Below are 26,067 nucleotides of genomic sequence, written 5' to 3' on the forward strand. Positions count from 1 at the left end.
AGTAAGAGCAAGATTTGAGCTTGTAAAAATAAATAAAAGAGAGAGTGGGTCTGGTATTGGTAACAGTGTATCACAACAGACGAGGTGAAGGTAAGCTAGGTAGACACAAGGCTTAATTAAAGCAGAGCAGCAGCCTCAGCCTTAACCTGCTCTGTGGCACTCTGCCCTGCCATCAGTAATCATACCGTGGCAGACACCGTGCTGTGGGCTCTGGGACCACTGTCTGGCACGCAGGCACACACACACACACACACACACACACACACACACACACACACACACACACACACACACACACACACACACACACACACACACACACACACACACACACACACACACACACACACACACACACACACACACACACACACACACACACACACACTGTATGAATGGTAGGAGAGAGAATCCTTTTAGTCTCTCCACACATTTTCTAAACTATGCCTTGACGATGCCCAACGCAAGGAGGGAGCCTCCCTGCTCTCCATTCAGTGTTGAAACAATGTAGAGACCCATTGTTCCAACCCAGGACTAAAACATTCACTCACTATTCATAACTGGTGCTCATCTGAGCACCAAAACGAGATCCTGCATCTAAACTGTCTGCTTCTAAACGGTCCTCCACCAGGGATTGAACCCTGTCTGAATCTGTGCTTGTTATGCAAGATGAATACAAGCAGAATCAAGAGGTGAACTTCTTGGAAGAGAAAATATGACGCAGTCCTTGGTTCGGCTGAGAACAACAACAAAAACGTGTCTTGTTTTGTTTAGTGCTTCACTTCTTAGAGGCGAGGCCTGGCTGAATAGGGCTGTCTGTTTAACATTCACCACCCCAATGCAACAGACACTGCAGCTCACAATGATTAAACCCCAATTCACTTTTGAGCAACACCAAGCTGAGTGCATGTGAGATCATTCAAGTGGTCTCACTGCTCCCGCGAGGACAACATATTCATGTGGTCACACGTCTCACTTGTTGAAGAGGGAAGAACTGTGTTGATGCTCTGGTAGGAATAGTTACAGGACAAATCACATGTGAATTTGTTTTTAAAAGGCTATGTGATAAGGATTGAGAAGAGAAAAGTGTTTGTGTCTATTAATATGTTCAATAACTGTGGAAAAATTATGTGTGCATAGCAAGGTCTACTGGTCCCATTGTGGTATTTGGGGGTGAGAGGTGTGTAGCGAGCTGCCCCCAGCCCTCACCGTGGCACTGCGGCTCCGTGCCGCTCCAGTAGGGGGTGCTGGCGTTGAGGCAGGTCAGTGTGTTGGTTCCCTGCAGCTGGTATCCAGTCAGACAGTAGAAGTAGGCCTCTCCACCAGAGTGGAGGCTGCTCACAGACACATCCCCACAGACCGGCTGCTGGGGAAAGGTACAGCTCAACACAAAGGCTGTGGGACGAGAGAGAGGGAGGGGGAGAGGGTGGAGAAGAGAGAGAGGGAGAGGGGACAGGGTGGAGAAGAGAGAGAGGGAGGGGGAGAGGGTGGAGAAGAGAGAGAGGGAGGGGGAGAGGGTGGAGAAGAGAGAGAGAGGGAGTGAAGGAGGGAGGAGAAGAGAGGGAGGGAGGGGGAGAGGGTGGAGAAGAGAGAGAGGGAGTGAAGGAGGGGGAGGAGAAGAGAGGGAGGGAGGGGGGGAGAGGGTGGAGAAGAGAGAGAGAGGGAGGGGGAGAGGGGTGGAGAAGAGAGGAGGGAGGGGAGAGGGGGAGAAGAGAGAGAGAGGGAGTGAAGGAGGGGAGAAGAAGAGAGAGAGAGGGAGGGGGAGGGGTGGAGAAGAGAGAGAGAGAGAGAGGGAGTGAAGGAGGGGAGGAGAAGAGAGAGAGGGAGGGGGAGAGGGTGGAGAAGAGAGAGACAGGGAGGGGAGAGGGTGGAGAAGAGAGAGACAGGGAGGGGGAGAGGGTGGAGAAGAGAGAGAGGGAGGGGGAGAGGGGGTGGAGAAGAGAGAGAGAGGGAGTGAAGGAGGGGAGGAGAAGAGAGGGAGGGAGGGGGGAGAGGGTGGAGAAGAGAGAGAGAGGGAGTGAAGGAGGGGAGGAGAAGAGAGGGAGGGAGGGGGGAGAGGGTGGAGAAGAGAGAGAGAGGGAGGGGGGAGAGGGTGGAGAAGAGAGAGAGAGGGAGGGGGAGAGGGTGGAGAAGAGAGAGAGAGGGAGTGAAGGAGGGGAGAAGAAGAGAGAGAGAGGGAGGGGGAGAGGGTGGAGAAGAGAGAGAGAGAGAGGGAGTGAAGGAGGGGAGGAGAAGAGAGAGAGAGGGAGGGGGAGAGGGTGGAGAAGAGAGAGACAGGGAGGGGGAGAGGGTGGAAGAGAGAGACAGGGAGGGGGAGGGGGAGGGAGGAGAGGGGGAGGGAGGGTGGAGAGGGGAGGAGAGAGAGAGGGAGGGGGGGAGAGGGTGGAGAAGAGAGAGAGAGGGAGTGAAGGAGGGGGAGGGGAGAAGAGAGGGAGGGGGAGGGGGAGAGGGTGGAGAGAGAGAGAGAGAGAGGGAGGGGGAGAGGGTGGGAGAAGAGAGAGAGAGGGAGGGGGAGAGGGTGGAGAAGAGAGAGAGAGGGAGTGAAGGAGGGGAGAAGAAGAGAGAGAGGGAGGGGGAGAGGGTGGAGAAAGAGAGAGAGGGGAGGGGGAGAGGGTGGAGAAGAGAGAGAGAGGGAGGGGGAGAGGGTGGAGAAGAGAGAGAGAGGGAGAGGGGAGAGGGTGGAGAAGAGAGAGAGGGAGGGGGGAGAGGGTGGAGAAGAGAGAGAGAGGGAGTGAAGGAGGGGAGGAGAAGAGAGGGAGGGAGGGGGAGAGGGTGGAGAAAGAGAGAGAGAGGGAGGGGGAGAGAGGGTGGAGAAGAGAGAGAGAGGGAGGGGGAGAGGGTGGAGAAGAGAGAGAGAGGGAGTGAAGGAGGGGAGAAGAAGAGAGAGAGAGGGAGGGGGAGAGGGTGGAGAAGAGAGAGAGAGAGAGGGAGTGAAGGAGGGGAGGAGAAGAGAGAGAGAGGGAGGGAGAGAGGGTGGAGAAGAGAGAGACAGGGAGGGGGAGAGGGTGGAGAAGAGAGAGACAGGGAGGGGGAGAGGGTGGAGAAGAGAGAGACAGGGAGGGTGAGAGGGAGGATGAGAGAGAGAGAATGAGAGTTGGACACAACCTGCGACTAACAGCATCCACGCTGACTCAAAATAAAAGTATAAGTACAGAAAACACTTTCTTGTTCCTCATAAAGACTTTTAGAGGGAGGGGAACCAAACCTAAAGTATATTTAGAGAGAGGTGTGAGGATGACCACTGACAGGTCATAGACCCTATCCTACCAGAGTACATGTCTATAGGACCTGTGTTATTCCAGAGCATAAACTTAGTGATTGGTCTGGTCATATTTTTCATTTTTATTTTATTTCACCTTTATTTAACCAGGTAGGCAAGTTGAGAACAAGTTCTCATTTACAACTGCACCCTGGCCAAGATAAAGGAAAGGAGTTTGACACATATAACAACACAGAGTTACACATGGAGTAAAACAAACATACAGTCAATAATACAGTAGAAAAATAAGTCTATATACAATGTGAGCGAATGAGGTAAGATAAGGGAGGTAAAGGCAATAAATAGGCCATGGTGGTGAAGTAAATACAATATAGCAATTAAAACACTGGAATGGTAGATTTGACAGTAGATGAGTGTGCAAAGTAGAAATACTGGGGTGCAAAGGAGCAAAATAAATAAATAAATACAGCAGGAGAAGAGATAGTTGTTTGGGCTATTTATAGATGGGCTATGTACAGGTGCAGTGATCTGTGAGCTGCTTTGACAGCTGGTGCTTAAAGCTAGTGAGGGAGATAAGTGTTTCCAGTAGTTAATTTCAGTCATTGGCAGCAGAGAATTGGAAGGAGAGGCGACCAAAGGAGGAATTGGCTTTGGGGGTGACAAGTGAGATATACCTGCTGGAAAGCGTGCTACAGGTGGGCGCAGCTATGGTGACCAACGAGCAGAGATAAGGCGAGACTTTAACTAGCAGGGTCTTGTAGGTGACCTCGAGCCAGTGGGTTTCGTGACGAGTATGAAGCAAGGGCCAGCCATCGAGAGCGTACAGGTCTCAGTGGTGGGTAGTATACGGGGCTTTGGTGACAAAACAGATGGAACTGTGATAGACTGCATCCCAGTTTGTTGAGTAGGGGGTTGGAGGCTATTTTGTAAATGACATCGCCAAAGTCGAGGATCAGTAAGATGGTCAGTTTTACGAGGGTATGTTTGGCAGCATGAGTGAAGGAGGCTTTGTTGTGAAATAGGAAGCCAATTCTAGATTTAACTTTGGATTGGAGATGTTTTATGTGAGTCTGGAAGGAGAGTTTACAGTCTAACCAGACACCAAGGTATTTGTAGTTGTCCACATATTCTAAGTCAGAACCATCCAGAGTAGTGATGCTGGATGGGCGGGAAAGGTGCAGGTAGCGATCGGTTGAAGAGCATTTAGCTTTACCTACATTTAAGAGCAGTTGGAGGCCATGGAAGGAGTGTTGTATGGCATTGAAGCTCGTTTGGAGGTTTGTTAACACAGTGTCCAAAGGAGGCCAGAAGTATACAGAATGGTGTCGTCTGCGTAGAGGTGGATCAGTGACTCACCAGCAACAAGAGCGACATCATTGATATATACAGAGAAGAGAGTCGGCCCAAGAATTGATTGCATGAAACCAATGCTTTTACGGTTACAGAAGTCATCAAATACATCATATGCCTAATGCAGGCCATTAAACAGGCCTATCTGCCCTCCCCTCTGCCTCTTCATACATGTACATTCATGACACACTACACACACATACAGCATGGCTTCCTAATGCGTATCCTGCTCAACAGAATGCATTGCTTGGCTGAATACCCACTGAGGGACCGAGATCAATAACGGTACTGTTTTTTTGTTTGTTTTTTCAATCTGTGAACATGTAATAGGGACCAGGAGTACTGTCCTGTCTGTATACCAAGAATGACCCACAAGTGGATCTTTAACAAACAACTGTTAGTGTTTTTCCCCTCATCCCCAGCTATTTACAGAGATATGTGTGGACTTCGTTCCAGGCTGTGTGTCTGACTGTAATTGTTGCAGCTTCATTGTTAGCCTGTTGGAAGGCAGTGCAGCCCTCCACCATTGATTCTGTCTCAAGGAGACGTTGCCTCTCCTCAGTAGAGAAAATATTACAGCAGTGGAGGCTGGTCGGAGGAGCTAGAAGACGACAGGCTCATGCCACCAGCTTTCACTGATGTACAGTGCTTAAATAGGGTGATAAATCATATCCATTGACCCGGCTCAGCCCTGTCAACCACACACACAGTCAGGAAGATGTTTGCTTCGCTCTGTGATTCCTCAAGCACACATAGAGATGAGAGAACTAGCAGGCATCTGACTGTGTTTCCTATTAGAGCAGTATTCAGATGAGTATTTATCTGGTCACCAGTGGTGACTTCCGAAACCATCTTCTATCATCATTCACCCAGCTAGGTGTTATGAGCGTCAGTCTCAGCAGTAAATATCAAGGCTTACCGGGCTCTCATCTACTCTGCCAACTTCAGTTTTAAATACAAGATAGAAGTGTCATCACAGCAGCGTTATTATGGTCTTTTCTCAAAGACAAATAGCCTTGCAACTGCAACATTTTTATGTCTCTTTTTCCTGTCTCAAAATACAATATGAAATAATTTTCTTACTTTAACCAAAGCGAGATAGCTTTTAACTTAACCAACTCTTCTGTTGTTGTCCAACCCCAAATACTTCCTCCTAGAAATTAAAACCCTGTGGTGTTGTGGTGAGCTGGGTACAAGATTTCTCTAGGGAAATGTCTCTGTCTGACATGTTTCTGTGTCCAAGGGGGAGGCGTGTCACCCAACAACCAGGAGATAAGTGTTTTCACGAAGTGGAGAGATGTTGATATAGCTAGTGGTTTTAGCAGGTGACACTAATAAGCCAATAACAAGGTACATCTTTGTAATTTAGCAAACACTCTTATCTAGAGCGACTTATAGGAGAAATTATGGTTAAATGCCTTGCTCAAGGGCACATTGACAGATGTTTTTCACCTGGTCGGCTCTGGGATTAGAACCAGCAACCTTTCAGTTTCTGGCCTAACTCTCTTAACCGCTGTGCTACCTGCCATAGAGGAGGTGATGCCTGTATTAGGGTACCCATAGAGGAGATGACTCCTGTAACAGGGAAACCATAGAGGAGGTGATGGCTGTAACAGGGTACACATAGAGGAGATGATGCCTTTAACAGGGTACACATAGAGGAGATGATGCCTGTAACAGGGTACCCATAGAGGAGATGATGCCTGTAACAGGGTACCCATAGAGGAGATGATGCCTGTAACAGGGTACCCATAGAGGAGATGATGCCTGTAACAGGGTACCCATAGAGGAGATGATGCCTGTAACAGGGTACTATAGAGGAGGTGATGCCTGTAACAGGGTACCCATAGAGGAGATGATGCCTGTAACAGGGTACCCATAGAGGAGATGATGCCTTTAACAGGGTACCCATAGAGGAGATGATGCCTGTAACAGGGTACTATAGAGGAGGTGACGCCTGTAACAGGGTACCCATAGAGGAGATGATGCCTGTAACAGGGTACACATAGAGGAGAGGATGCCTGTAACAGGGTACCCATAGAGGAGATGATGCCTGTAACAGGGTACCCATAGAGGAGATGATGCCTGCAACAGGGTACCCATAGAGGAGATGATGCCTATAACAGGGTACCCATAGAGGAGATGATGCCTGTAACAGGGTACCCATAGAGGAGATGATGCCTGTAACAGGGTACCCATAGAGGAGATGATGCCTGTAACAGGGTACTATAGAGGAGGTGATGCCTGTAACAGGGTACACATAGAGGAGAGGATGCCTGTAACAGGGTACCCATAGAGGAGATGATGCCTGTAACAGGGTACACATAGAGGAGAGGATGCCTGTAACAGGGTACCCATAGAGGAGATGATGCCTGTAACAGGGTAACCATAGAGGAGATGATGCCTGTAACAGGGTACCCATAGAGGAGATGATGCCTGTAACAGGGTACCCATAGAGGAGATGATGCCTGTAACAGGGTACCCATAGAGGAGATGATGCCTGTAACAGGGTACCCATAGAGGAGATGATGCCTGTAACAGGGTACCCATAGAGGAGATGATGCCTGTAACAGGGTACCCATAGAGGAGATGATGCCTGTAACAGGGTACTATAGAGGAGGTGACGCCTGTAACAGGGTACCCATAGAGGAGATGATGCCTGTAACAGGGTACACATAGAGGAGATGATGCCTGTAACAGGGTACCCATAGAGGAGATGATGCCTGTAACAGGGTACCCATAGAGGAGATGATGCCTGTAACAGGGTACCATAGAGGATATGATGCCTGTAACAGGGTACCCATAGAGGAGATGATGCCTGTAACAGGGTACCCATAGAGGAGATGATGCCTGTAACAGGGTACACATAGAGGATATGATGCCTGTAACAGGGTACCCATAGAGGAGATGATTCCTGTAACAGGGTACCCATAGAGGAGATGATGCCTGTAACAGGGTACCATAGAGGATATGATGCCTGTAACAGGGTACCCATAGAGGAGATGATGCCTGTAACAGGGTACTATAGAGGAGGTGACGCCTGTAACAGGGTACCATAGAGGATATGATGCCTGTAACAGGGTACCCATAGAGGAGATGATGCCTGTAACAGGGTACCATAGAGGATATGATGACACATACTGTACAGTTCAGTTTAAGTCACACTGCGTTTCACAGGAGCTCCTCTGAGTGTAAAAATTGGGTCCAGGTCTATCGTCTTGGGCCTTACTGGCTGGGTCTTCCCACACTTAAAAACCAATGGCGAGAAAAGGCCAGAAAGAGTGGGCCATGCAGACATAGAGAAGAGGCCTGCTGCTGGCTGCTGTCTAATCTTTCTAGTGCATGCGATTTGAAAGTTAAAGTGCTCCTCGGAGTCAATGAGCCAATGAGCATGGCCCAGTCCCCTCTGCTATCCATTTTATTTATGGTTTATTGCAGGCTGCGGCGGGCGTATCAGCGCAGCGGGTTCTGGCTTAGGGGCGAAGGCATGGGGGTGTTGTTATAGCATTATCACCCCGCCGTTTCTGTTTCAATTAGACTAATAAAGAGGGTGCACTGGAGGCTGGCCTAACGTGGAGCTGATCCTCCAGGTACTAAATCACACTGGAAGCCAGCCTCCTCCTCTTCACTGTCCACACAGCCTTCCCCTCCTACTGTGTTATAGAGGCCATAAAATGAGATGGGTTCAGACTGGTAACGATGCCGTTGGAACAACTGGCTTGGGAGATTAGCTGACGGCTAAGTAGCACTAGCAGATTCAATGGCCATGTTTATATTCTGAGAGGCCCTCAACTCCCCCCGGAGAGATATGATAGAGTGCACACTGGGCTGTAGAGCTCGGTCCACATTTAGGACACCACACAGGGACAGAGACACCAAATCTAGCCAAAATACGTCACCATGTTTTTACCAAAATTGTGACTTTACAGTGTTGTCTGTAAAACTTTGTCACTACGAGAGCTTTGGACTATAAGGTTTTATCTGCAAAAATATGATTCTGACATAATTGGATTTAAAGTTCTGAACTCATTGGTTTGAATGGTGTCAGAAATGTTTATCTTGTATTCTTTTGAACTTAACAACATGAATTGGGGTATTTAGAGTACTATATACTATACCTTGAACAGAACAAGGGTATGTTATTAACTCATTTTTGATTTTTAAAAATGCAAATAGAACCTTATAGTCCCAGGCTTGTACAAGCCAGAACAGCTAATAGTGCAGGCACCTAGCTCCTGTTTCTGTAGCGCGAGGCAGCATGATGTACAAGTACCCCTGCTGTACAGGATGCTAGTCTATCACAGGGTACCCCCAATCACCACTATCTCCTTAATACTGAGTGCCAAAGTCAAGATGCATCAGGTCCCCTTATTTTACAGGCTTTGGTATGACTCAGCCAGGTTCTGAACTCACAACCTTCCAATGCCAGGGCGGACACTCTAACTACAAGGCTAGTGAATTAGTAAGCTAGTGACTAGGTAAAGACATTACCAACCTTCTCACAACCTAGTTGTAATGAAGTGTTAGCAGAATTCTCAGGCTCGTTTTCCCTCCTCAGGTTCCTGCTCTGCCAGAACTTAAACATGGTCACAATCCGTGGTCACCCTACCAAACCAAACGTTGAAGACACTGCTAAGCACCCAGTCTTATTACTGATTCCAAACACACTCTCGTTTCGTAGCACAGAAGAAATGCAGAACGGGTGGCAGTTTGCCATCACAGAGGTCACCGCAGTCCCCTAGCCATTTCGCTCTGCCTGCAATCAGAGAGAGTCCTGGGGCCTCATTTTTAAAACGGACGTACGATCAATGTTGATCTTAAGTATGACTCTTACGCAGAAAACCACATATAAGTAGTTATTTATAAAACCTTTGACGCGGAAATAATCTTCTCTCTACGCAAAGTCTAGACTTGACATAAGTGATTTTCCTGCTGGTTATGTATTATGTAATGCAGTTAAGAATGATCAATTAAAGGTGTGAGGAATTAATTGCCAGACGCAAGGTGTTCTGAATTAAAAACAGGATGTGATGTTCTATAAATACTGTGTCAAATTAGAAGAAAGTAACCATGGCTGTTCTTGCGTTATTGGAAGACATTGAAACCGTGCTTCTGGAAGGGAGTGAGTTTTCAGAGACTTTCTTCAAATTACTTTTTTTGAGCAAGATGATCCATTGTTTATAAGTCGCTATCGTCTCCCAATAAATGATTTAGATTTGTGAGCAGATTTCGCCCCTAATCTGGAAAGGAAGACACGCTGTAATCATGCCGTACCCGTATCTGTCCAAGTCCTGTCCACTCTGGGATTCCTCGCTACTGGGACATCCCAGACATGTCGGGTATTTCACAGCCATCATTCAGCCGCATCCTGCCACAAGTCATCTCGTCTTCCAAAAACTTTGCCTTTCTCTTTTGGTCCATGGTTATTCCTGACTAAACCTTGATTTGTGATAGCATTCTATAAGGGGAAACCGCTGATTGTAAGGCAAGTTCAGGTGCCGTCAATTTTAAGTTAGTTTAAGATTTATAGATCACAGCTGTGTAAGTTACAAATGGGCCTCTTAGAACCTGCGTAAGCAAGGTTTTTTATGCTCAGTATCTTTTATGAATCCAACGTAAGCACACTGTCGGGAATGATCTTACGACTAAGTTCAAGTATAAATATAAGAACATTTTATAATGCTGAAGCGCTAACAGAGACTAATGGTCTATTAAAACTCCTGTATTTTGCATGGCCTAATGGAAGATGCATCCTCCTCCACACCATCCACGGGCATTAATTATGAAACACAGAGGGGATTCATTTGCAGCCAGGCTCATCAGGTCTCATTGAGAATAACCGTGTGTGACAGGGTCACTGAGGAGAGAAGACAGGGGCATATGGGAAATCTGTTTCAGTGTTTAGATTGGATTAAACGCTGCCTCACATTAACCCCACAGAGCAGGGAGAGCAAAGGAAGGATAAAATTACCTTTCAGACCTGTGACTGTGTGTCTGAAGGCCCCTATGGGATATGCAAGATGAGGTGGTGTGGAAGGGCGCCCATCATGGAAAGGAGAAAACATCTACGAGAATGACATTTAATTTACCTGGCAAATGGCATGCATTTCTATGCCATATTCCCATTTTGGGAAATAGTGTACCATATTTATGTACGCTTATATTCATGTTAAGAGCAGACAGAAAGTTTTATGCACCAACAGAAATCTATTTTTATTTTTATTTCATAGCTTCATACTCTTACGTTTAACAGGCTGACTACACCGCTGGCATCGCATGCACGAGCGTTGCAAAATAAATGTAGACATACATGTTATTCAATTATTGCACCCACACTGCGCCAATGAGCATCTGCGTTGCCAAGGGCTAAAATAGAAGTCAGTTCTATTCTGTCGCAGATCGCGCTGCAAGTCCTGCCTCTCCCATCTCCTCATTGGTTTATAGAAGCAGGTACCCACGTGCCATCTCCTCATTGGTTATATCCACTTGGGTGACTGATAGACGAACGAGGTCAGTGCCGGTAATGCAACTAATTTAAGAAAGTTGCCAATCGCAATATAAAGTCAAGAGAAGAAAAAGCCTGGAAGGAGGAGAGATGACTAGAAAGGAGTCGGTTTACCTTTTTATGTTTGGATTAATTGGCGGAGTAGAGGACCTTGTGCATTTCAGGTAAAATAACAACTCAATGTTTAATTCCCAGGACAAATTAGCTAGCTAAGTAAGACAAATTGACGAGCAAGTGCAAGCTAGCTAGCTAAATTTCCATAAATGTTTAATGATTTTTGACCTGTCCGCAAATTAATATAATTGGTTCAGAGTTTGTTTTGATATTTTAACCTGCGTGTCGTGATCGCGTTTGGTGTGCGCAGACAAAATACACGATGGCACTCACACGCAATGGCGTACGCGCTCAGCCGGTTTGAGTTCGGTGTTGGGTTTTGGTTCCAGGTTGTAGCCTAGTTTGTCATTCAGACATGAAAACAGAGAAACAGAGACTTCATAGAGACACAAGTCTACCACATTCCCATGGAAATACTACAGTAGCAACCCACACACCTCTTATTCCCACTCAAACCTCAGGTGCCTAAAGCACAAAGGCAATAAAAGGCTCTTGCTTCATTAAATTTACAGCATGCCGTGATAACGGGTGAATGGTGTAATAATATGAGTCCATGAAATGTCTCACTACAGCAGAGCACCATGGAGCTGCTATAGGAGCTAACTGCCAGCAAATATAATAACTTCATTAAAAGTGAATAGACTATTGGTTGCCAATGCAGTTAAAAACCCATGGTCCTCAGTTTTTATATGGCTTTGCTAATGCTAATGAGATTGTGATGTGGGGTCTACAAAGAAAAGGTCCGAAGAGAGAGAGGGAAAGGCCCAAGTACAGCAAAACTTCAGGAGGTTCACTTGGAATGACTGAAATACGGACTGACTGGACACATGGATGGTGTGGGTCTATGAAATGGGGTTTGATGGAGGTTTATTCCACACTCACTGGGGTGGCAGGGTAGCCTAGTGGTTAGAGCGTTGGACTAGTAAACGAAAGGTTGCAAGTTCAAATCCCCGAGCTGACAAGGTACAAATCTGTCGTTCTGCCCCTGAACAGGCAGTTAACACACTGCTCCTAGGCCGTCATTGAAAATAAGAATTTGTTCTTAACTGACTTGCCTGGTTAAATAAAGGTAAAATTACACTTTAAAAAAATCTACCAAAGTCTTACACAGAAAAAGTAACCAAATTAGCCCTAAATTTCATTTATTTTAATATTAGCTGGATGATTAGCCGTAGGTTTAGGTTATTCTGAGGTGGCCTGGATAGTTCACTATCACTAACAGACTTAAAACATCCCATCATCACAGACTAATCTGTGGGGACAGAATCATTAGGATGCAAACACATGAAAGGCAGTAGAGGAGAATCGGTCATGCTACCTCTCTGAGTGGGGTGGTGATTATGCTAGGCATAATAATGCGCTGCGGACAAGTTAATGTCCTCACTTCTGCTCTGCTGTGGAAATATGTAGACCAGAATCAGGATGCACATGGCCTGTTAATCAACCCTGATAGGGAACTGCAATGACAAACATTCCCATTAACTTTTCTCTGTGACTCTTTTGCTCATTTTTTGTTATATTTTATAGGTACCTTACACATTAGAGCTATAGAGTTAGCCGTTTGATAGTACTTTGGAATTTGGTGCAAAACAAAATTACTTTAATAATCCTAACGGTAGTTCATTCATAATTACACTGCTGTTTATTCACAGACAAACCCAGTTTATTGCTGTTAAGCAGGGTTTGGTTCTTATCAGTCCTTGTCTTGTTTATGCTTGACCGGCTCTTTGGAGTACTTCATTCTGTTTGCTACCATTGCATTCCATGCCATTTCCCTTCTTATTAAATACTAATATGTTGGTAACTGAATTTACTAAGAATCTATTCTGTTCTACAATTAAGTTCAAATGAAATCCTCTGGCTGTAATTACTTTTCAACAATAGTTGAATAATAAGGAGATGGATCACTTAACTGGGCGAGGACAAATTGAATTTTAAAAAGATCATTATATCAGTGGAAGTTTGAAATCAATTTGCCACCACTTTAATGGTTTTCATTAAAACGGATTAAGTGAAACATGGGGTTCTTTCTACAAGAGAATGATTATCAACCAGACTGGTAGGTTACCAGACAGTGGAAAAGTAGAGAGGAAGAGAGGAAGAGAGAGAGAGAGAGAAAGAGCAGGAGGCTGACTAGACAAGAGTACACAGATCAGAAGAGGAGGAGGAGGATGAGGAGTAGTGTTGAGGGTCAGTGGGTCTTAATCTTGCGTCATTCAGTGGCAGCATTTCTGACGTGTTTGTCTGACAGGGTGTCAGGGGACGCTTGTCTAACGTACTGCACATTAAATCACACTTGTCAAACGGGGGCTGTGATGTGAAGTGTGTCTGAAGACGGCCACAAGGGACAAAGGAGTTTGACAGAGATACACTCCAATTCAATCCCACTGCTCTCTCTGTCACCACTCTGCTACTGACTCATGTCAATCTAAAATGCTCTGCTGTTCATACAATACATTACAGTTCTAATCATATTTATTTTTTTACCTTTATTTTACTAGGCAAGTCAGTTAAGAACAAATTCTTATTTTCAATGACGGCCTAGGAACAGTGGGTTAACTGCCTGTTCAGGGGCAGAACGACAGATTTGTACCTTGTTAGCTCGGGGATTCGAACTTGCAACCTTTCACTTACTAGTCCAACGCTCTAACCACTAGGCTACCCTGCACTACAATGGATGCCCTACTCCACCACAAGTAATCATCAACACAATCATTATGGTTCTGCATCGCCACTGCTATTCAGGGTTCAATAGCAATGGAGTCTGGACCTGAATGCCTTGTACTTATTGAAAAGGGTCCATTTTTAACCTTTAATCTTCTAGGTTCTCAACTGGTTTGTCTCATGACCCACATTCTCTATAGAAGATTGCTGTGAGCATCTTGTCAATTGTTGGAAGCTTCATGGTTTGTTCTGAATTACAGTGATTTTTTTTTACATTGATCTGTTAGCAGAGATAGCGGGTTCAAACCTATTACAGTATTTATGAAATCCGTGTCGTCTAATCTTACATGCCCTTAGAGGGCGTGTCAAAACTATAACCGCTGTATCGCTGAAATTGGGCATACATTTCTAAGCTGAGTTAGGTCACTATTGACCGTTTTGGCAAGCACTCCGCCCTTATCCATATTTCATCTGTGGAATCATTTAGATGTATTTGTTGAAAGGAGAGGCAGCAGAGACCTAATGCCAGGCGGGCAGACTAACAGCAATATTTGGCAAGAGACTAGGAAACACGGGGCGAATGTGATGTATGGGAGAGTGAAGGGTGAAACAAATATTGTTTTCCACATTAAATCACACAAGCTATACTGGTAATACTGATCTGATCTGCCTGGGCTACAGTCATATTCATTTTCAATCAGACAATGAGATGTGTGTTATTTAATGCTAAATCCATACACTGTATAGAGCATTCAGAAAGTATTTAGACCTCTTCCCCTTTTCCACATGTTCTAACTTTACAGAAGCCACTCCTCAGTAAAAGACACATGACAGCCCACTTGGAACTGGCCAAAAGGCACCTAAAGGACTCTCTGGTCTGAAGAAACCAAGATTGAACTCTTTTGCCTCAATGTCAAGCGTCACATCTGGAGGAAACCTGGCACCATCCCTATGGTGAAGCATGGTGGTGGCAGCATCATGCTGTGGGGATGTTTTTTAGAGGTAGGGACTGGGAGACTAGTCAGGATTGAGGGAAAGATGAACGGAGCAAAGTACAGAGAGATCTTTAATGAAAACCTGATCCAGAGCACTCAGGACCTCAAGACTGGGGCGAAGGTTCACCTTCCAACAGGACAACAAACCTAAGCACACAGCCAAGACAACGCAGGACTGTCTTCAGGACAAGTCTCTGAATGTCCTTGAGGGGCCCAGCCAGAGCCCGGACTTGAACCCAATTGAACATCTCTGGAGAGACCTGAAAATAGCTGTGCAGCGACGCTCCCCATCCAACCTGACAGAGCTTGAGAGCATCTGCAGAGAAGAATGTGGAGAAACTCCCCAAATACAGCTGTGCCGAGCTTGTAGCGTCATACCCAAGAGTTGAGGCTGTAATCACTGCCAAAGGTGCTTCAACAAAGTACTGAATAAAAGTGATGTTTCAGATTTTATTTTTAATACATTTTCAAAAATTCTAAAAACTTTTTTTCTTTGTCATTATGGGATATTGTGTGTAGATTGATGAGGGGAAAAAAGTCAAGGGGTCTGAATATTTTCAGAATGCACTGAATATGTAGTATGTGTGTGGATGGTTCTAGGGTTGGCCCTGATCTGGCCCAGTCTCTGCACCATCAGAGGCACTGTCTAAGTGGGGAAGCGATGGAGGGGCTGATAAACAAGTGTGTGAGAGACAGAGAGTGATATGGAGCTGGAGTGGTACCCCAGGGGGCAGCCTGTGGAGCTCTGAGACGAGGGGACGACACAGACAGATGTGACTGTCAGTAGTGAGACGTCACCAAGGGTGAGGGGAGCCTGGGGAAGGACATGTTTCTGTCGACTGCCCTCTACTCTAACTTGTGTATACACGCAGGGCACTCGCTCATGTACACAATCCCTCTACCTATTTCTGTCTCTCATTCTCACTCTCCTCCATCTTCATCTCTCTACCTCGCTTAGGTGTCTAAATTCTACTAACCACCTGGAAAATCACTTGATGATAATGATGATGAAGCCCCAATACTCTCAGATAATGGTTATAAAGAAAAGGAGACAAGGAAAGGAAACAAGTGTCTTGGTAAGTTTCGTGCTGAGCATCACATTCTCTCGCAAGTCTGTGAAAGGTTGTTACTAAACAGCTGCCAAGGGGAGGTGTTGGAACAAGGTCTTGATCACGATCACTGATCAACTTTATCCAAAATCTGTGTGGAGATTGTTTTCCTCCATTTGATTCTTGTTTTGCTCTTGTTTCATTGATCTTTCTCACAGAGCAGCTGGTATATAAAGACTCTCTTCACTGATAGATGACGATGATATTACCATGTCATTACCTGCTGCTTGAAATCTATCTGCACGCAGTTACTGCTCTTATGACTGCTGGCCAAATGGGAGATGGTAGCTGAAGCTTTGATAACCATCAGTGTTTCCATGCCAATAGAGCTACAGTACACTGTGCCAGAAATAGACTCTCAGAACTGGCCTGCTACACTAGATGACTAACATACAGTTCTAATGGTGTATGATGAAGTAGAGCAATCTACAGTACCAGTCAAAAGTTTGGACACACCTTCTCATTCAAGTTTTTCTTTCTTTTTAAAATATTTTTTACATTGTAGAATAATAGTGAAAACTATGAAATAACACATATGGAATCATGTAATAACCAAACAATTGTTAAAGAAATCCAAATATAAATATGTTCAAAATATGTTCATAACTTTAAGACATGGTCAGTCAATCAGAAACATTTCAAGAACTTTGAAAGTGCAGTTGCAAAAGTGCCGTCACAAAAAGCATCAAGCGCTCTGATGAAACTGTCTGTCATGAGGATCACCACAGGAAAGGAAGACCCAGAGTTACCTTTACCGCAGAGGATAAGTACATTAGCATTACCAGCCTCAGAAATTGCAGCCCAAATAAATGCTTCACAGTGTTCAAGTAACAGATCTCAACATCAACTGTTTATAGAGGAGACTGCGTGAATCAGGCCTTCATGGTCGAATTGATGCAAAGACGCCACTACAAAAGGACACCAATAATAAGAAGAGACTTGCTTGAGACAAGAAATATGAGAAATGGACATGAGACCGGTGGAAATCTATCCTTTGGTCTGATGAGTCCAAATTTGAGATTTTTGGTTCCAACCACTGTGTCTTTGTGAGACGCGTAGTAGGTTTAACAGATGATCTCTGCATGTGTGGTTCCCAATGTGAAACATGAAGGAGGAGGAACATCTCTAACTCCAAAACGTTTTGTCCATGGAGAATAAGAGCCCCTCCTCCCAGCTGCCCACTGCACAGAGGCTAGGAAACACTGTCACCACCGATAAATCTACGATAATCGAGAATTTCAATAAGTATTTCTCTACAGCTGGCCATGCTCTCTTCCTGGCTACCCCAACCCCAGCCAACAGCTCCACACCCCCCGCAGCGGCTTGCGCGAGCCTCCCAGCTTCTCCTTCAACCAAATCCAGATAACAGAAGTTCTGAAAGAGCTGCAAAACCTGGACCCGTACAAATCAGCTGGGCGAGACAATCTGGATCCTCTCTTTCTAAAATTATCCGCCGCCATTGTTGCAACCCCTATTACCAGTCTGTTCAACCTGTCTTTCGTATCATCCGAGATCCCTAAAGATTGGAAAGTTGCCGGGGTCATCCCCCTCTTCAAAGGGGGTGACACTCTAGACCCAAACTGTTACAGACCTATATCCAACCTGCTCTGCCTTTCTAAAGTCTTCAAAAGCCAAGTTAATAAACAGATTACTGACCATTTCGAATCCCACCGTACCTTCTCCGCTGTGCAATCCGGTTTCCGAGCCAGTCACAGGTGCACCTCAGCCACGCTAAATAATATTAAGGCACTAAACGGTATCATAACCGCCATCGATAAAAGACAGTACTGTGCAGCCGTCTTCATCGACCTGGCCAAGGCTTTTGACTCTGTCAATCACCGTATTCTTATCGGCAGACTCAACAGCCTGGGTTTCTCAATTGACTGCCTTGCCTGGTTCACCAACTACTTCTCAGATAGAGTTCAGTGTGTCAAATCGGAAGGCTTGTTGTCCGGACCTCTGGCAGTCTCTATGGGGGTACCACAGGGTTCAATTCTCGAGCCAACTCTTTTCTCTGTATATATCAATAAATTCGCTCTTGCTGCGGGTGATTCCCTTATCAACCTCGACTCAGAAGACACCATTCTGTATACATCTGGCCCTTCTTTTGACACTGTGTTAACAAACCTCCAAATGACCTTCATTGCTATACAACACTCCTTCCGTAGCCTCCAACTGTTCTTAAACGGCAGTAAAACTAAATTCATGCTTTTCATCTGATCGCTGCCCGCACCCGCCCGCCCGACTAGCATTACTACTCTGGACGGTTCTTACTTAGAATATGTGGACAACTACAAATACCTAGGTGTCTGGCTAGACTGTAAACTCTCCTTCCAGACTCATATTAAACATTGCCAATCCAAAATTAAATCTAGAGTCAGCTTCCTAATTCACAACAAAGCCTCCTTCACTCACGCCGCCAAACATACCCTCGTAAAACGGACAATCCTACCGAGCCTCCAACACTCTGCTCAGCAAACTGGATGCAGTCTATCACAATGCCATCCGTTCTGTCACCAAAGCCACATATACCACCCACCACTGCGACCTGTATGCTCTTGTCAGCTTGCCCTCGCTACATATTCGTCACCAGACCCACTGGCTCCAGGTCATCTATAAGTCTATGCTAGGTAAAGCTCTGCCTATCTCAGCTCTCTGGTCACGTTAACACCCACCCGTAGCACGCGCCCCAGAAGGTATATCTCACTGGTCATCCCCAAAGCCAACACCTACTTTGGCCACCTTTGCTTCCAGTTCTCTGCTACCAATGACTGGAACGAATTGCAAAAATAGCTGAAGTTGGAGACTTAGATTTCCCTCACTAACTTTATACATCAGCTATCTGAGCAGCTAACCAATCGCTGCAGCTGTACACAGCCCATCTGTAAATAGCCCATCCAATCTACCTACCTCATGTCCATATTGTTTTTATTTACTTTTTTGCACACCACTATTTCTACTTGCACATCATCATCTGCACATCTATCACTAGTGTTAATTTGCTAAATTGTAATTACTTCGGTACTATGGCCTATTTATTGCCTTACCTCCTCACGCCATTTGCACACACTGTAAATATACTTTTTTCCATTGTGTTATTGACTGTACGTTTGTTTATTCCTTGTGTAACTCTGTGTTGTTGTTTGTGTCGCAAAGCTTTGCTTATCTTGGCCAGGTCGCAGTTGTAAATGAGAACTTGTTCTCAACTGGCCTACCTGGTTAAATAAAGGTGAAATAAAATAAATAAAAAATAAAAAAGCAGCCAATAAGTGCTCAGAATATGTGGAAACTCCTTCAAGACTGTTTGAAAAGCATTCCTGGTGAAGAGAGTGCTGCCAAGAGTGTGCAAAGCTGTTGTCAAGGCAAAGGGTGGCTACGTTGAAGAATCTCAAATATAACATATATTTTGATTTGTTTAACACTTTTTTGGTTACTACATGATTCCATGTGTGTTATTGCATAGTTTTGATGTCTTCACTATTATTCTACAATGTAGAAAATAGTCAAAAGAAAGAAAAATCCTTGACTGAGTAGGTGTGTCCAGACTTTTAACTGGTTCTGTACATGAAGAGAAACACACCACCACTGATTGTATATACCTGACACGAGAAAGAAAGAGAGGGAGAGCGAGAGAGGTATTTAAGGTACAAATAGATAAGACAAGGCAGGAGAGCACGCATTCCAATTCTCCTAGGGTTATCGATTTAAATGTAAAATGCCAATACAGAACTCATTTATATATGTTTGCTTCATAAATACTGAGCAAATTTTTATATCACCCGCAATGATCAACACAATTTGCTCTTTAGTTCCCTCAAATTCACTGTTTGATCAATCTGCGCCCAGGAATAATCTATGAAGACAGTGTTGATTTCATTACCGGCCACCTCAGCCAGAGGAGATGATTATGCAGGATTTAATGACAGACACTTTCCGATTGCCCAGCGTCCATCTTTAAAACAAATCAGTCTCCTGCTCACTGCTTGTCTGATCACATTCTCCACACCTCATTACGGGACAAGGTGATCTTGCAGAGCAAAAAGATTGTAATATCAGAGCAATCATCTCAAAACACGTAAAACTGTCATGGGGTATAAATGAAAATGTTACCGCTCTCCATCTCCAGCTTATGTCACCTGGTAGACAATCAGACTCTTAGCTTACTTTAACATTTTTATTAACATAGACATCAATGTTTTGGTGTTAAAATATCAAATTACAGATCTTTCTGAACACATCAAAAGAGCAGAAGATACCAGATAGATTATTTTTGCATCCTTGGACCAAAAATGTATGAAAGCCAAAAGGGAACATTGTATGAAGCCCATAAAAGCATGAAGATGTCCTCAAAGTGACTCTGAAGTAATTAGAAGATCAATGTTTCACAAACAGAGCTTGTACAGGTTGCCTATAGGTAGCCTATACCAAAATTTAAAAAAATGAAACGGCCAAAGTATGTGGGAAATCATTAATATATGTATTTTGAGCAAACAATTCCTCTAACCAAGCACTGTCTTGGTGTAGTAGGATAACTCTTGTTCTGCCACAGGTATGCAGAAAGATGGCTGACTCGTTGATTGCTGGATTCATAACTTAAATTTGATGTATCCTAATGGGATCTCAATTTGTTTCCAGGCAGTGTTTCATTGAGATGTAATGCACTTGTGATTAAGGTGACCAATAGATATGCAAATTATTCAGCATGCCCCCAGAACCATATTTTTTTTATTAACAGTTATTAACATTGCTAGAGAGACAGAGGGAGGGAGAGAGAGAGAGAGAGAGAGAGGGAGAAAAACAAAAGAAAGAGAGATTCCATCTTTGAACATGCCAGATTTCGTCAAACTCCTCTCCCCTAGGTTATTTATTTCCACTGTCGCTGTCCGCTACAGAATGCACCATACTGTACGTCAGAGACAGGGGGAAATATAATCAAAGTTGTAGGCCACCCTCATTGCCAGCACAGATCAGCATGACGCGCTGCTCAGAGAATATCAAACAGGTGGAGCGGACACACACACACACACACACACACACACACACACACACACACACACACACACACACACACACACACACACACACACACACACACACACACACACACACACACACACACACACACACACACACACACACACACACACACACACACACACACACACACACACACCACTGTGTGAGGTAATTGGAAGTTTTGTAAAGAAGCGGAAAGTTATTATCAGTGGTGCTGTTCCGTGCCCTGCCGTATGATTGCCATGTTATTTAATAGAGCAGCAGAAGCCTGCCACAGAAAGACCTGAAGGTCCCCCTCACTGGGTGGTGAACACCACCCACACACCTTACAAATGAGAGAGAGAGGGAGTGAGCGAGCGAGAGGGGGGTCATAGCATGATTCAGAGAGGAATGGTCGAGTGGGAAATGCAATTCTTATTCAACCTGTAATCTAGGCATTGTTCAGAATGGCACTACCCCATTTGCAAACCTGCCACAGTTCATTAGCTCACAAAAACGAAAGAATCTGGAAAAAAATATTTGTAGCTTTTCTATTTTACCACCATGTCTAAGCAACACGGCTCATAACTGCATGCAGTCTCCTTCTGCAATCTCTGGTAAATGACAATTAGAAGAGCATCATCACAGCAATTTCCCCACCTGATTATGCTGCCAATTGACAGCTGTTGTCATTTTGTGGCTAACATGAGCACAATATGTTGACAAGGTATAATGGGAGGGTGAGCACCAGTGTACTGGAGGAGGCTAATGGAGGAGTCTAATGGAGGACAGGACAGGAGAGGGGAGGAGAGGAGAATTCAACCTCTCAGGCCCTGTCTATATGATCACTTCATATGGGTTGCAACTCACATTCTGAAACTTGGTTAGATGTTGTGCAGTATTTGATTAGGTCGATGTGCTGTGTTGTTTGGTTGGTGGCTGTGCTAGTGCTGTGGTGCTTGGTTGGTGGCTGTGCTAGTGCTGTGGTGTTTGGTTGGTGGCTGTGCTAGTGGTGTGGTGTTTGGTTGGTGACTGCTAGTGCTGTGGTGTTTGGTTGGTGGCTGTGCTAGTGCTGTGGTGTTTGGTTGGTGGCTGTGCTAGTGCTGTGGTGTTTGGTTGGTGGCTGTGCTAGTGCTGTGGTGCTTGGTTGGTGGCTGTGCTAGTGCTGTGGTGTTTGGTTGGTGGCTGTGCTAGTGCTGCGGTGTTCGGTTGCCCTCGGCTCTTACCTTGGTATCTGAGCAGGAAGGACCCAGGCTGGGTCTGTCTCTGGCTGTGGAATTGGATGGTTATGTGGTTGCTCCAGCTGCGTACCACCAGGCCCTTCAACAGTATAGACTCATTGGCCAGAACAGAGGGCTCCCCGCCCCCCAGGTCCTCAAACGTCACCCGCTCCCCCTCCCACAGGCTCACGTTCATCACCTGCATGGACAAACACACACAGAGGAGATCAGTTCAGTAAAGGACACACATCAATACATACAGGTACATAGACTTGTAAACAGGGTGACAGAGAAATGTGGTGAGATGAAGCCGCCTGCCTCCTTCACTGAGCTTTTACCATCGTACGATGGCACCTAAGAGATATGCCTCCATGTTACTCTGCAGAGTTTATTCTCATATAAAACCGAGAGATATGTCTCAATGTCACTTCACTGAGTTTACTCTCATATAAAAACACTTAAGAGATATGCCTCCATGTCACTCCATATGAAATCATATCAACTACAGTACCTCCCCCCAGGAAGGGAAAAAAGTCATTATTTCAGGCAGTCCACCTCAGAGAAAGTGTGGATGGCAACATATTAAATAACAGATAATGAACATGTAGGGCAGAATCCATCAGCTGGATTTCCAGTGTATGATTGGAGAACGTGTGGACATAGACGATGGTTCCAGGCCTGACCTGTGAAAGCTCTCTACCACAGGGGCAATAGACATGTCAGATAGAAGGATGAGAAAAATGAAAAACATAAGAACAGAAAACACCAAACTGCCCTGATGTGAATGAGAGACCACATAAAAGAGAAAGGGTTAGAGGTGAGAGGTGCACTGTGTGGGTGCAAGGGGCACTGTGTGGGTGCAAGGGGCACTGTGTGGGGCCTCTAAGTGCGCACGAAAGGATGAGTATTCATCTGACATATGTTTACTAAACACGTAACTATATGAAGCTTCTGTGATTATGCTCTTATGTCACGATGGTCGTGTGGAGTAGAAGGTGAGGACCACAACGCAGCGTGGTTAGTATACATTCCTCTCTATTGAAGAAAGAACATGAAGTAACCTGAACCAAAACAATAACGACCGTGAAGCTATAATAAGAAAACTGTGCTGACACAAGCAACTAACACAGACATAGATAATCACAAAGTACCCACAGAATATGGCTGCCTAAATATGGTTCCCAATCAGAGACAACGATAGACAGCTGCCTCTAATTGAGAACCAATCTAGGCAACCATAGACATACAATTTACCTAGAAAGGAAACAGCCCCATAAACATACAAAACCCCTAGACAAGTCAAAAACACATACATCACTCATGTCACACCCTGACCTAACCAAAAGAACAAAGAAAACAAAGAATACTAATGTCAGGGTGTGACATATGAGGACAGTGCTACCCTAGCAACAGCTGTCAACTTAAAGACATATATAATGCACAACAACAAGTTAATGTAGTGTTATGAATGAATGTACTCATAGCTAAAGCATTGAATAATAGTCCAATTCAACAAAGGGCATCACGACCTAATCACACTATACTGAAATCCCCATGACAGTGAAATACTTCTAGAATACTGTCGGGATAATCAAATTTGTGTTGGCATTAGTCCCGACTGTCTACCTCACACTGATCTAATCCTGGATCAACACACGTCTGTCTGACGATACGGACGTGGTTTGTTTCGTTAATATGCAAACAGGAGGTCATCAGCACATTAAGGTTAAAAGCATCATAATCCCTTCAAGGGGAATTACTACAATATGAATTCAGCTCCTCCACCAGAATAATAAACTACGTCCCAATCAAAACTGACTGTGCTGCTAACTATTGTATGTAAAAGCAACACATGAAAACTAAATCATTCATATGACACTTCCTCATAAAATAAACAACAGATTTTGGAGCGTGTGTGTGGGAGGAGATGTCTGTATCTCTCCCTGCAGCAAACCAGTCCTCCTCTCCAGAGATTCCCCTTCTACCTCTACAGAGGTATGAAGGAATAGGGGGAGGAGGGAGACATAAAAGAGAGAGAATAAAGGAGAAATCTCCACTAATTAGGTGTACGTTGTGTGAGTGTCTGTGAGGGTACTACAGTATGTGGGCTGCTAGCTAATTATAGAGAATGATTCAGTTGGGGGCAGGGAAGGGATAGAGCACCAGCACTAACATCTGTTCCAGACAGGAGAACTGGGCCATGAGGAGGAGAGGAGAGAGGAGAGATAAAGAGACAGTCGTCCCCTGGCCCCCACAGTGAGGGCCCCAGGGCCATACATGGAGAGTCTTGGTTCTGCTGTTTAATACTGAGGAAGGCTGAGAGGTCTGTCTGTCTGGGCCACCTGACACAGTGACACCTGGGCCGACACTGCAGACACAAAACACACTGATAGACAATTTACATACCATATATATAACACACATAATACCACACACAAAAAAACACACATTTGTGTAGATCACACAGGTACAAATCCTGGCACACACACTGAAAAGGGAGACTATGTGGTTTCCTGTGTGCATTGATATGCCTGTCCTTGAAAGGTTCTGGCAAGTCAGGCACAAACAAAAGCTGCTATTACATGAGACCTGAGGCCACTGAATGGTAAGAAAGAAGCAGTAAAACTAGTTAGGTTCTTCCGGAGGAAATTGGACAGTGTCACCCTGAGCTGAGTCTTTCTTCCTGAAAGCCTGTTTCTACTTGAACACCTGAGTAATCCTGGCTTGAGGGGCCGGTTGAATGCAGATCTGTGGAGGTTGTTCCTGCTGAGCCAAGGTCGGCTGAAGGTGAAGAGCTGAGTAGTTGTCTACAGAGAGAAGAGATTACAGTATGTGGAACCAAACTGGACAGCATGTACCAAACTATGTACTGAGGACAAAAGAGCAAATGTAGAGAAAAAATCCATTGGCCTCGAAAGACTCAGGTCCATGCTCAACACTTGTAGAACATGCTAAAAACATACTGAATGTATCCTATCAGCTTGCCTTTCCGATCCCACAGATCCGGCTTCACTCATAAGAGATGGAACAGTCACACGCTTTCCTCACCTGCACTTCTCATCTAACATTCACCTCAGCCATTTCAATGTCATTATCGCCACAATCCCTACGCACCTGTCAGAAAATTGGTTTATGCAGCTCACCTGAATAAAGCAGGGAAAAGGTAGAGAAGGGAGAAAAGAATTGTAGGGCAAGGAAAAGCCAGTAACAACTTGGAAACAAGGGTAGAGTTATATGGGGGGAAATGAAAGACATACTGTGAGATGCCTAGTAATTATATACAGTGAGCTCCAAAACATGTTGTCACTGACCCAATGCTTTCGGAGCTCACTGTATCAGGGACATGGAATGCTTTATATTCAATGTGACAGCACTTCAGTGGCATATGTTATTTAATGTAATCCATGTCTAGCAACCCACCTCTGCTTCTACACTGAAACTTGGCATTGAAAGTTGCTTTATCAAATCAAACTTTACTTGTCACATGCGCCGAATACAACAAGTGTAGACCTAACCATGAAATGCTTACTTGCTAGTCCTTAACCAACAGTGCAGTTCAAGAAGAGTTAAGAAAATATTTACCAAGTAAACTAAAGTAAAAAATTATAAAAAGTAACACAATAACATAACAATAACGAGGCTATATACAGGGAGTACCGGTACTGCGTCAGTGTGTGGGGATAGAGGCTAGAAGTCATTTGTACATGTAGGTAAGGTGGAAGTGACTATGCATAGATAAAGTAGCAGCAGCGAGTAGCAGCAGTGTACAAAATAAATGGGGGGGGGGGGAGGTCAAAGTAATAGTCCAATGGCCATTTGATTAATTGTTCAGCAGTCTTATGGCTTGGGGGTAGAAGCTGTTCAGCAGTCTTATGGCTTGGGGGTAGAAGCTGTT

At 44.9% G+C, this 26,067-nt stretch overlaps 1 protein-coding gene across 1 annotated transcript in view; it reads right to left on the reverse strand.

Annotated features, from left to right (window-relative positions):
* Positions 1 to 26,067, reverse strand: part of LOC135553426 (seizure protein 6 homolog) — a 156,623-nt gene that overhangs the window by 22,022 nt on the left and 108,534 nt on the right. The window contains exons 4-5 of the mRNA XM_064985548.1: positions 22,179 to 22,371; positions 1,210 to 1,395 (exon numbers count right to left, since the gene is read on the reverse strand). Coding sequence (XP_064841620.1) covers positions 1,210 to 1,395; positions 22,179 to 22,371 — 379 coding nt within the window. The remainder of the gene's footprint in view (positions 1 to 1,209; positions 1,396 to 22,178; positions 22,372 to 26,067) is intronic.

Source organism: Oncorhynchus masou, chromosome 13 (assembly GCF_036934945.1).
Source record: "Oncorhynchus masou masou isolate Uvic2021 chromosome 13, UVic_Omas_1.1, whole genome shotgun sequence".
NCBI classification, from domain to species: domain Eukaryota; kingdom Metazoa; phylum Chordata; class Actinopteri; order Salmoniformes; family Salmonidae; genus Oncorhynchus; species Oncorhynchus masou.